This window comes from Littorina saxatilis, linkage group LG1, assembly GCF_037325665.1.
Source record: "Littorina saxatilis isolate snail1 linkage group LG1, US_GU_Lsax_2.0, whole genome shotgun sequence".
Lineage (NCBI taxonomy): Eukaryota > Metazoa > Mollusca > Gastropoda > Littorinimorpha > Littorinidae > Littorina > Littorina saxatilis.
In genome coordinates, this window is record NC_090245.1 from 2,743,331 (window position 1) to 2,755,565 (window position 12,235).

The following is a 12,235-nucleotide window of genomic DNA, read 5'->3' on the forward strand; positions in this document are numbered from 1 at the left end:
AAGAAAGGTCGGGGTAGAGAACATCTCTGCGGCATCTGTGTGTGTGTGTAAGGGGGGGAGGGAGTGTGTGTGTGTGTGTGTCTTTGTATGCATGTATGTTCTGTACACAGCATATGTTCATTGTACAGAGGAGCCTATCCCTTTGTGTGAAAGTTTTGACATTACCAAGTTAAAGTTGACTTTTGAGTGTGTGAGTGTTTTTGTGTGTGTCCATTAAAATGTATTTACACCCCCGGTATAGGGGTGTGTATAGGATTCGGTCGATGTGTTTGTTTGTTTGTTTGTGTTCGCATATAGATCTCAAGAATGAACGGACCGATCGTCACCAAACTTGGTGAACAGGTTCTATACATTCCTGAGACGGTCCTTACAAAACTTGGGACCAGTCAAACACACGGTTAGGGAGTTATTGGTGGATTCAGATTCTACAAGGACTTATAGAGGGACATATTAATGGTCAAAGGGAAATAACCTTCTCAGTTGGTGGCAGTGAGAATGGTAAGGACGGGGGTGTTTTTCCTACCTCGGAGGAATTTCTTGTTTCTTATTCGCATTTCTTTCCTTTGCCTTGGCATGTCTGAAGGCTAATGTAATAATGTTGTTTTGTTTTTTCCAGGATTGTTCGGGCATCTTTTGAATGCTAATGCAATAATGTTTTGTTTTCAACAGGATTGTTCGGGTATGCTTTGAAGGCTCATGTATTAATACTGTTATGTTTTGACCAGGATCATTCGGACCGCTGGCGATCGGCCGTGTGTATGTGGAGGATCAGGACGACTGGGATCTGCCCGACAAGACCTTCACCTTTGCCGGTCCTGCCTGGATGGAGAAATACTTCACGTAAGTTTATTTTTCAGTCAGTAAATGCACAGCCCTTCCTGTGTCAACGGTTTGGCTCACCATCTGATGATGATGATGATGCTTCATGTCCTATTGGGCATAGTTTTTGTGCCCATTAAGGACTAGATATAATTGGATTCGTTAGCCGCTCACCATCTGATGATGATGATGGTGCTTCATGCCCTATTGGGCATAGTTTTTGTGCCCATTAAGGACTAGATATAATTGGATTCGTTAGCCGCTCACCATCTGATGATGATGATGGTGCTTCATGCCCTATTGGGCATAGTTTTTGTGCCCATTAAGGACTAGATATAATTGGATTCGTTAGCCGCTCACCATCTGATGATGATGATGGTGCTTCATGCCCTATTGGGCATAGTTTTTGTGCCCATTAAGGACTAGATATAATTGGATTCGTTAGCCGCTCACCATCTGATGATGATGATGGTGCTTCATGCCCTATTGGGCATAGTTTTTGTGCCCATTAAGGACTAGATATAATTGGATTCGTTAGCCGCTCACCATCTGATGATGATGATGATGGTGCTTCATGCCCTATTGGGCATAGTTTTTGTGCCCATTAAGGACTAGATATAATTGGATTCGTTAGCCGCTCACCATCTGATGATGATGATGGTGCTTCATGCCCTATTGGGCATAGTTTTTGTGCCCATTAAGGACTAGATATAATTGGATTCGTTAGCCGCTCACCATCTGATGATGATGATGGTGCTTCATGCCCTATTGGGCATAGTTTTTGTGCCCATTAAGGACTAGATATAATTGGATTCGTTAGCCGCTCACCATCTGATGATGATGATGGTGCTTCATGCCCTATTGGGCATAGTTTTTGTGCCCATTAAGGACTAGATATAATTGGATTCGTTAGCCGCTCACCATCTGATGATGATGATGGTGCTTCATGCCCTATTGGGCATAGTTTTTGTGCCCATTAAGGACTAGATATAATTGGATTCGTTAGCCGCTCACCATCTGATGATGATGATGGTGCTTCATGCCCTATTGGGCATAGTTTTTGTGCCCATTAAGGACTAGATATAATTGGATTCGTTAGCCGCTCACCATCTGATGATGATGATGGTGCTTCATGCCCTATTGGGCATAGTTTTTGTGCCCATTAAGGACTAGATATAATTGGATTCGTTAGCCGCTCACCATCTGATGATGATGATGATGGTGCTTCATGCCCTATTGGGCATAGTTTTTGTGCCCATTAAGGACTAGATATAATTGGATTCGTTAGCCGCTCACCATCTGATGATGATGATGGTGCTTCATGCCCTATTGGGCATAGTTTTTGTGCCCATTAAGGACTAGATATAATTGGATTCGTTAGCCGCTCACCATCTGATGATGATGATGGTGCTTCATGCCCTATTGGGCATAGTTTTTGTGCCCATTAAGGACTAGATATAATTGGATTCGTTAGCCGCTCACCATCTGATGATGATGATGGTGCTTCATGCCCTATTGGGCATAGTTTTTGTGCCCATTAAGGACTAGATATAATTGGATTCGTTAGCCGCTCACCATCTGATGATGATGATGATGGTGCTTCATGCCCTATTGGGCATAGTTTTTGTGCCCATTAAGGACTAGATATAATTGGATTCGTTAGCCGCTCACCATCTGAGATCTGGTCAGGCTTTTACATGGGAGTCGCTCATCCCTCCACTGGGACCAGGATGTTGATCTTTGGTATGTGTGCAAGTGAAGGGATGATCTCCCTTGTCAAACCTTGGCACATCTGATGATCTCCCTTGTCAAACCTTGGCACATCTGATGATCTCCCTTGTCAAACCTTGGCACATCTGATGATCTAGTCCCTTGTCAAACCTTGGCACATCTGATGATCTCCCTTGTCAAACCTTGGCACATCTGATGATCTCATCCCTTGTCAAACCTTGGCACATCTGATGATCTCCCTTGTCAACCTTGGCACATCTGATGATCTCCCTTGTCAAACCTTGGCACATCTGATGATCTCCCTTGTCAAACCTTGGCACATCTGATGATCTCATCCCTTGTCAAACCTTGGCACATCTGATGATCTCCCTTGTCAAACCTTGGCACATCTGATGATCTCCCTTGTCAAACCTTGGCACATCTGATGATCTCATCCCTTGTCAAACCTTGGCACATCTGATGATCTCATCCCTTGTCAAACCTTGGCACATCTGATGATCTCCCTTGTCAAACCTTGGCACATCTGATGATCTCCCTTGTCAAACCTTGGCACATCTGATGATCTCCCTTGTCAAACCTTGGCACATCTGATGATCTCATCCCTTGTCAAACCTTGGCACATCTGATGATCTCCCTTGTCAAACCTTGGCACTTCTGATGATCTCCCTTGTCAAACCTTGGCACATCTGATGATCTCATCCCTTGTCAAACCTTGGCACATCTGATGATCTCCCTTGTCAAACCTTGGCACATCTGATGATCTCCCTTGTCAAACCTTGGCACATCTGATGATCTCATCCCTTGTCAAACCTTGGCACATCTGATGATCTCCCTTGTCAAACCTTGGCACATCTGATGATCTCCCTTGTCAAACCTTGGCACATCTGATGATCTCATCCCTTGTCAAACCTTGGCACATCTGATGATCTCCCTTGTCAAACCTTGGCACATCTGATGATCTCCCTTGTCAAACCTTGGCACATCTGATGATCTAGTCCCTTGTCAAACCTTGGCACATCTGATGATCTCCCTTGTCAAACCTTGGCACATCTGATGATCTCCCTTGTCAAACCTTGGCACATCTGATGATCTCATCCCTTGTCAAACCTTGGCACATCTGATGATCTCCCTTGTCAAACCTTGGCACATCTGATGATCTCCCTTGTCAAACCTTGGCACATCTGATGATCTAGTCCCTTGTCAAACCTTGGCACATCTGATGATCTCCCTTGTCAAACCTTGGCACATCTGATGATCTCCCTTGTCAAACCTTGGCACATCTGATGATCTCCCTTGTCAAACCTTGGCACATCTGATGATCTCCCTTGTCAAACCTTGGCACATCTGATGATCTCCCTTGTCAAACCTTGGCACATCTGATGATCTAGTCCCTTGTCAAACCTTGGCACATCTGATGATCTCCCTTGTCAAACCTTGGCACATCTGAGATAGTTTAGCATATGCAATTATGATTAAATTTGTTCTTTTCTGTGTCAGATTTGCTAATTGTTGCATTGTTATTTGACTTACAATTCTGGATGAAGTAGGTCATGCACATGAGTGAGAGAGAAAGATAAAGAGACAAGGGTACGTTTGTGTTTGTGGCAGTTCATGCATTTCTATGCTGGCTTGCTTAGTGTGTGCACATACATACGCATTCACACATTTCAGCATATGTGTGTCCAGCATAAACTTATGAAATTACCAACAACAACAAAGAAAATTGAAATATGTGTGCACAGGGTCGACTCGAACACGGGAATGGTGACCATGCAGAAAGGGGTACCCAGCAACACGGCGACCAACCCTTACCGCTTCACGGTCACTGTCTACGACAAGCAGTTTGACAGCACTGTCACATCCACCGTCTCTGTGGTTATCCATGACCTCACTGAGGAGGCTGTCAGGAACTCCGGAGCCGTTCGCCTCAAAGGTCAGGGCTGACTTCAAGCCTTTTAGTTGAAAAGAGAAAAAAAAAAGTTTAAATTAAATTCATTTGATTTATTTTCTTTCCTTTTTTTCCTTCTGTCTTTCTTTCTTTCTTTCGTTGTGTGACAGGGAGACTACCGAATCACCCTTCACAGCAGCCCAGGCTCTCCCGAGTTGTCTGCCGGCGAAGAGCGCGAGCTATTTATGATAGCTCGACGTTTCTTCAACGTTGCCAGCTAGACATCTGTGAGTTGTAGAGTTCTGTTTGTGATGGGGCCCAGCTGCTGTTGTCCCCTTGTATGCTGTTGGGAACCTTAGAGCACCCATGTCAGTTTTAATAGGGCTATTAAATTAGCTCTAAAATTCTCAATCCTGTTTGACTGGCCTTTGCCTCCAAGGTGATTGTTGTGCTTCGTGCATTCGGTTACATTTGCATAAATGTACATGTCTCTTCTCACACAGACACGAGCGCTGAGCAGTTCATTAAGGTGCCGAGCTCGCCCAGCGCGGGCAGCACTGCCAGGAGTCAGTACGAGGAGCTGCACATGCTGCTGGCCGAGAAGCTCGACACCGACCCGGCCAACGTGGAGATCATCAGTGTGCAGGACGTGGAGGGGGGCTTCACTGACGTTCGCTACTCCGCTCACGGCTCCCCCTACTACCCCCCGTCACAGACTGACAGCCTCGTGGTGCTCAACAAGGCAGAGGTGAGAGAGAGAGAGAGAGAGAGAGAGAGAGAGAGAGAGAGAGAGAGAGAGGAGAGAGAGAGAGAGAGAGAGAGAGAGGAGAGAGAGAGAGAGAGAGAGAGAGAGAGAGAGACTCACGGCTCCCCATATACTACCCCCTGTAACAGACAGACAGCCTGGTGCTGCTCAATACGGCTGAGGTGAGGGGGAGAGGGAGAGAGAAGAGAGAGAGAGAACAGAGAGAGAGCAGAGAAGGAGAGGGGAGAGAGCGCGAGAGAACAGAGAGAGAGAGAGAGAGAGAGAGAGAGAGAGAGAGAGAGAGAGAGAGAGAGAACAGAGAGAGCGCAGAGAGAGAGAGAGAGGAGAACGAGATAAAACAGAGAGAGAGAGAGAACAGAGAGAGAGAGTTTTAAAAATGTGAATGTGTTATAAATAGAGAATACTACATGGCTTGCTGTGTCGTACCAGATTTACACGAGTTGTTTTTTTAAATATTGAACTGCGAGCGAAAGCGAGCTGTTCACTATTTGAAAAAGCAACGAGTGTAAATCTGGTACGACACAGCAAGCCATGTAGTATTCTGTTTATCCTACATACTGTACTTACGTGTATTTTACTGAATGTCCTGCAATCGAGGCAGATTAATTGAAGACGCTTGTTTTGGAACCTCGATCTCTTCTAAAGCCTCGTGCAATCTATTACGTCAAAGCAAAGAAACCGTGCAGACCTGTTTACCCTTACGATTTTGGCGTAATTTATTACGATTTTCTGCAAAAAATACGCCATTCCGCAATCCGTGTCAAGACTACGATTTTCATAAATAATTTTTTTTTTTTTTTTTTTTTTTTTTAATCAATTCACATGTTTGGCATTGTTTTTTTCAATGGCAATATGGGGTGAAAAAGCACAGCACTGACCAGAGATCATGTCTGTCTGATAAGACGCTGGAGAGCCTTATTCTAGTGGTGAAGTCTCGCCCTCACTCATTCGGCAAGCGCAAGTACAGTAGAGAAGCGCTTGACACACTAGTGGAATTACGGGAGCTAAAGGGGTACCACTAATTGCAACAAAAATGAAATCAGCACAGACTGGTAGATAAAGTGTCCTTTAGTACCCAGTTCAAAATCTAAGCCCTGAGGTAATGGAATAAGTGAGTTATCGGATCAGAAAAGTCATGCAATCACACAGAACAAGCAGATTTGACTGGTTTGGCCTGCCGTCGCAAAGCCGGAAGTTTATGCGCGCCATGCACTCAAAGTCTGGTCGAACGTGCTTCGCGTGGCCACATGCAAAAAGGTGAGTAATCGATAATCTTTCCGTTTTTATTCGTCCTTTAACATTTGTACCACCTCATTTTCTCGGCTGCATGTGTAGAATGCTAGCTCTAGTTCTTTATTTATGCCATACGAATGCATTCATTGGACAGAAAAAAGCCTGATATGAAGACGACCTAGCTTCGCTAAAAGTGCGTCTGCTTCCAGACAGCACAACATGAGTCTAAAACTTGTTTTACCGTTTCAAACGTGCAGATAATCTTTGCAGTTGATATGCTCAGCATCACAAATACAATTATGAAGTTAGATTAGAAAAAAATGTATATTATACTCAAAGACCGTGCGAATTGTTGATCGTGCTTCCAGTATGTATGGTAGGCGAATGCTGTCAAAAATAACCTTCCTGTTGCACTGTTCGGTGATGTTTTACTTATGTTTTTTTATGTTATTGTCGCCATTGCTGACATTTTAGGCACTTCTCTGATGGAATGCTATCACGATAGCCTTTATTTGATGCGTAAATCATTAATGTTATCATTTTTTCTACAGTCACCTGCTTTCTGAGCGAAATCCTTGCTCTACACCAGTGACCACTGCGAATGAGACAAGAATGAGGTAGGTTTGATATATCAGCAATTTCTATTAAAGGTTAAAAAAAAAAGTTTTCATAAAAAAAGGCTTAATAAAACAAATCCCGTATATGTGTTTATATTTTCAATAAAACATGTTTCAGTGGAACCCTGTCTTAAGACCAACAAAATAATCTGAGAAAACCAGGTCTTAAAATGGAGGGTCTTAAAAGGGTGTTTCACTGTATTCAGGATATTTTATAATAAAATATGCTGTACTACTTAAAGACAAAATTAATTAGCGTCTGGACAATTATACACACAGTGTCAATCCAACTGCTTTATTTAAGTTTATGTTATAAATGAATTGTTTTCCAGATCATGGAGCAGTTGTGTATCCTGTGTGGAGGCAGCCTTTATTCAGGGGAGCAGATCGTCATTCCGCATAGGAAGGGAAGAGACACCATACACAGAGTCAGTACCGAGCGTGGTGATTCAATTGTTGTTGCAGAGGGGCAGGCTGTGCATGTACGTTGTCGCAGTTCATATACGAACAAGCACAACATAGCAGCCTACCTTCGGGGAAAAAAAGATGAAAATACTGCTGCAAATTTGAACCAAGGACTGCGGTCAAAGAATCAGCCCTTTGATTTCAGAAAATGTTGTTTATTTTGTGGCATGCATGCAGAACTTGTTTTAAAACAACGAGGTCCAACAGTACTTCCTGTTCGCACTTTAGATTTTCAGAAGACCGTCTATAGAATCTGTGCTGAAAGAGCAGACGAATGGGCTGAAAAGGTAAAAGGCAGGATAGAATTCGTCTCGGACTTTCCAGCAGCTGATGCTTTGTACCACCAATCATGCAGCACCAACTGAATTTTAGAACAAAAAGGAAACTTCCAAAGTGCTTTGCATCAGACACTGACAACAAAAGACCAAAACAAGGAAGACCAGTCGATGAAAAAAGAGCAGAAGCGTTCAGAAAAGTTGTCAATTATCTGCAAAAAAACGATACAGAAGTCACCATCATCGACCTCATCAGAAAAATGAAAGAGTTTACATGTGGTGACTGTTATAGTCACTCAAAGATGAAAGAAGAATTAAAGAAACATTTTGGTGATGAAATTATCATCACAGAAATGGAGGGGAAAGCAAACGTGGTAACATTTCAGAGGACTACATGGTCTATTCTTCATTCCTTTTATTCGACACCTGAGACGACTGACGAAGAAACTCAAAAAGACAACATCATCAGAGCTGCTGCTGAACTTATCAAAAGTGACATTAAGAAGATAAACACCAGCAGAAAAGAATACCCAAGTCCAGACAGCACTTTCTCAATTACAGCAAACCTTGATTTTGTGCCAAAATCCTTGCAAACTTTCCTCGGAGAGATCTTCAGTGGAAAGGACACTGATGTGAAGGTTGCTTCAATCGGCCAAGCAATTATGCAAGCAGCTCGCCCAAGAATTTTAATTGCTCCACTGCAGATTGGTCTTGGAGTTCAGATGCACCACTGTTTTGGTTCTGTACTCCCTTGGATTCAGCTCCTCTTACAGAGACGTAAAGACGGACGAAATGAGTGCGGCTGCCACCCAGGAGATAATCGTGCCAGCCACATTTCATGCAGTACATGGCAGACAATGTCGATCATAACACTGGAACAATTGATGGCCTGAATACCTTCCATGGAATGGGCATGATTGCTTCCATAACCCCGTTCATCAAAAATAGGTCGTCCATCGCTCTGAAAACAGAGGTTAGGCTGGAGGAGGTCATGAAGAAAGCCCGTGTCAAAATCAGTTTCTACGATGAGAGATGTGAAGGCCTGGCAAGTCTCACCTATGAGAAGTTAAGGACAGTCCTAGTTGAAGACCCTACCAAAGAAGTTGAAGTCCTATGGAAGTCAGCATGGCTGCTCAGTTCTCAGAGACCGTTCTGGTCAGGAGTAATGCAGGCCGTCCACAATGGTGACTTTCCAGGTCAGTCATCTATTGTCTTCTTGCCGATGATTGATCTCAAACCCAGTGACAAAACTTGTATCTATTCAACGCTGTTGTTTCTTTCTGCTGAAGCTAGGCGATACAACAAAACCCCTGTAGTCACCTTTTGATCAGCCCCTGTGGTGGAAGGCCCTCAGCATCATATCAGCAGAAGCAGCTTTCAGTGAGCTACGTTCTGTAGTTCTTCGGCTTGGTCCCTTCCACATGGAGATGAGTTTTCTCGCTTGTATAGGACATCTCATGGCGGAAACTGGCCTGTACGATGCACTATGCACTATGCACTGTGTATGCCCCAAAGCACATCGGACCTACCAGCAGCACCAGCAGCTCTTCTGAAAGTGATTCGGTGTGCATGCAAGACTGACTGTGACACAAGAAGATGCAGCTGTCGTAAACACGGACTCGTTTATTCGCCTGGGTGTGGAGAGTGTCGTGGTGCCAGTTGCTCCAATTCTCTGTCCAACTTTACTGAATAAGGCGAGGCATATTGAGAAGCAGAGGTGAGAGAATATAAAAGAGTGTGCGTGTGCTTGAAAGCACATGCGTGTGTATTTTTCTGTGTGTGTGTGTGTGTGTGTGTATGTTTGTGTGTGTGTGAGTGTGTGTGTGTGTGTGTGTGTGTGTGTGTGTGTGTGTTTATGCGAAAAAGCACTCGGATTCTATTTTCAACGCGTTTTGTGTCAACTACTGCCGTCATAGATATTAAATAGCTACATTTCTGAGTCCTCTGAGCCGAGATCTTTCTAACGAGATGCAACATGATAGGCTTATCTTGGAGAACAAAACAGTGTCTTCTTCCACTAATGTATGACGTCACTAATATGCAAATTTCTCGATTGTGCCGATAGTTTGAAACTTAGATTTTGCACTGGGCACTAACCAGACTGTCTTGAGAACATTCCCGCAAAACAAAAAATTGTTGCAAAAACTGGTGGGTTGAAGCATGATTTTTGGCACGGTAACCGCACTACACTGAAAAAGGCCCACTACGAGCAAAAGAAAAAGAATCAGTGATGCATGTGCTTTTGATGTGATCTTCTTTGAAATTATGATGACTACAAAAACTGACTGATGTGTTTTGTTTGTAAATGATGGATATATGTGCATGATTGCGTTTCGCAGACACAGTTGTCATGTGCCGCGGCGTTGTAATTGGCGACGAATGCTGGATGATTACTATTTTTGTGCCAGGATTACTATTTTTGGGGCTGAGCATTACTCCAAAACACTTAAGGGGGTAAACAGGTCTGGAAACGTCACTCTGAAAGTGTGGCGTGACGTGTTAGTTCTAAAGATTCATCGAGGGTAATTAGCGAGCGCAATTTTTGTTTCTATAATGACGTTTGTCTCGGTGACTTTGGCATCATAAGCAGTGGAAAAACAGGTCCCTGACAGACTTGCTTGACATGACCTCATTTACATGATATACACACGTGTGATTTGAACGATTATTATCTCACGGGTGTCTCTCTCACGTATGTAGGATAAAAATTTAGTTTGCTGTATGGACAGATATAATAATATGAAAATAATCAGAACGAAGTCTTTCATCACTGTGACTTTTCGCAATTTGACATTAAATGTAATGAGAGGTGTTTTTTGAAAGTTATATTGAGACATGTTGGGACTCGAACTGATTCCGGGAGAGAATTCCACAAAACGCTGCCAGAATAAGCTAAACTTGATTTAAAAAGATCTATCCGTGGAATGGGGACATTGAATTTTCAGTTTGGTTTGGCTTTAAATTTTGTAGTGAAAGCACGCGGTGCATCGCAGCATGGCCGGAGAGGATTTTGTGAAGGAGTACACCTTTATTTGATTTAAATCTTTCTTTTAAGGGCAAAATCTTAAGTTTCTTATAATCGTCTAAAACAAGACTGGATTGTTTTAATATAATTGATTTCAGTGCTCGTCTGTGTAGACTATACAGTGGTTTTAAAATATTAGCACTTGCAGAGTCCCATATGGTCGAACAATAATCCGTGATAGTTTGTATGAATGTATTAAAAAATAATAACCTTGAGTGTGGATCAAGAAAGTGTTTTATTCTGTTCCACAAATATATTTTCCTCGACATGGTTTTACACAACGATCTAACATGATGGGCCCAAGATAAATTATTATCGATATTTACTCCCAAGACTTTGTGATCTCTCAAAGACATTGAGGGAGAGCCAGGCATGCAGGCAGACGAGATCTGCTGAATGTAAAGATAACAACAAATGCAACTAATCAAGGAATATTTATTCGTGTTCAAGTATGAGCAGAAACCGGGAGCAGGCGTTAAGATAATCTGAATGGAACGATAACAAAAATGTATGCACACACCGAATACACTCAAGTCGAAACCCTGTCGAACTGTTGCAGTTTGAGTCGAAGCTTGGAGCAGGCATAGAGGAGGTACCTATTGACGCATGTGCACAGGAAGTGTTTGAAGGTGGCTGCTACAACTACATGAACATCACAGGGCAACCAGCCATGGTGAATGCTAACGGCACAAGCTTTGTTGGTGTGGAAGTTTTCATCCAGGCTACGGAAGGGTGTCGAGCTCTCCAGTTCCCTGAACCCAATGAATGCTCCGGTGACTACTGCTACCATGGTGGCACTTGCAAGAAGGACGACTTTGGTGTCCTCTTGTGAGTACCTTGATCAATAGTATTTATTTTTACTTGAGAAAGAGAGAGAGAGAGAGAGAGAGAGAGAGAGAGAGAGAGAGAGAGAGACAGAGAGAGAGAGATAGACATAGCAGGACAGAGAGAGACAGAGAGAGACAAAGACAGAGACAGAGAGATTCTCTGTGTGTGACCTCGTGCGAGTATAATACACATGTTATTATCTGATGCTAGGTGCCAGTGCCCACCTGACTTTGACGGCCCGAGATGTCAGCAGTTGCACCACAGTTTTTACGGGAGCAGCTACGCCCTCTACCCCACGTTGGAGCAGTGCGAAGACAGCGAGACTTCTATCGAGTTCATCACCACCCAGGTTAGTAAACTTTTGCATTCAGTTACAGGTAACAGATCATGGCAGGATTATAAGAAAGACGTTTTCTTCCATTCATCCAAGTGCTTAGTTTCCTGACGTAGTCACGTGACTTTTATCATAGCCATCTCATATTTCCAGTCCTTAATAGGATGGCAGTTAATGTGCAATGACTTTTAAAAACACTGCAAAAATATTTGCTCAATGAAACTTGATACCATATATATACAATTGTGCATACT

The 12,235-nt window shown here is 43.2% G+C and overlaps 1 protein-coding gene across 1 annotated transcript in view; it reads left to right on the plus strand.

Moving 5' to 3' along the window:
• LOC138959358 (neural-cadherin-like) overlaps positions 1–12,235 on the plus strand; it is a 51,763-nt gene that overhangs the window by 37,804 nt on the left and 1,724 nt on the right. The window contains exons 15-19 of the mRNA XM_070330791.1: positions 726–840; positions 4,293–4,483; positions 4,942–5,186; positions 11,379–11,647; positions 11,858–11,996. Of these exons, the coding sequence (XP_070186892.1) occupies positions 726–840; positions 4,293–4,483; positions 4,942–5,186; positions 11,379–11,647; positions 11,858–11,996 (959 nt within the window). The remainder of the gene's footprint in view (positions 1–725; positions 841–4,292; positions 4,484–4,941; positions 5,187–11,378; positions 11,648–11,857; positions 11,997–12,235) is intronic.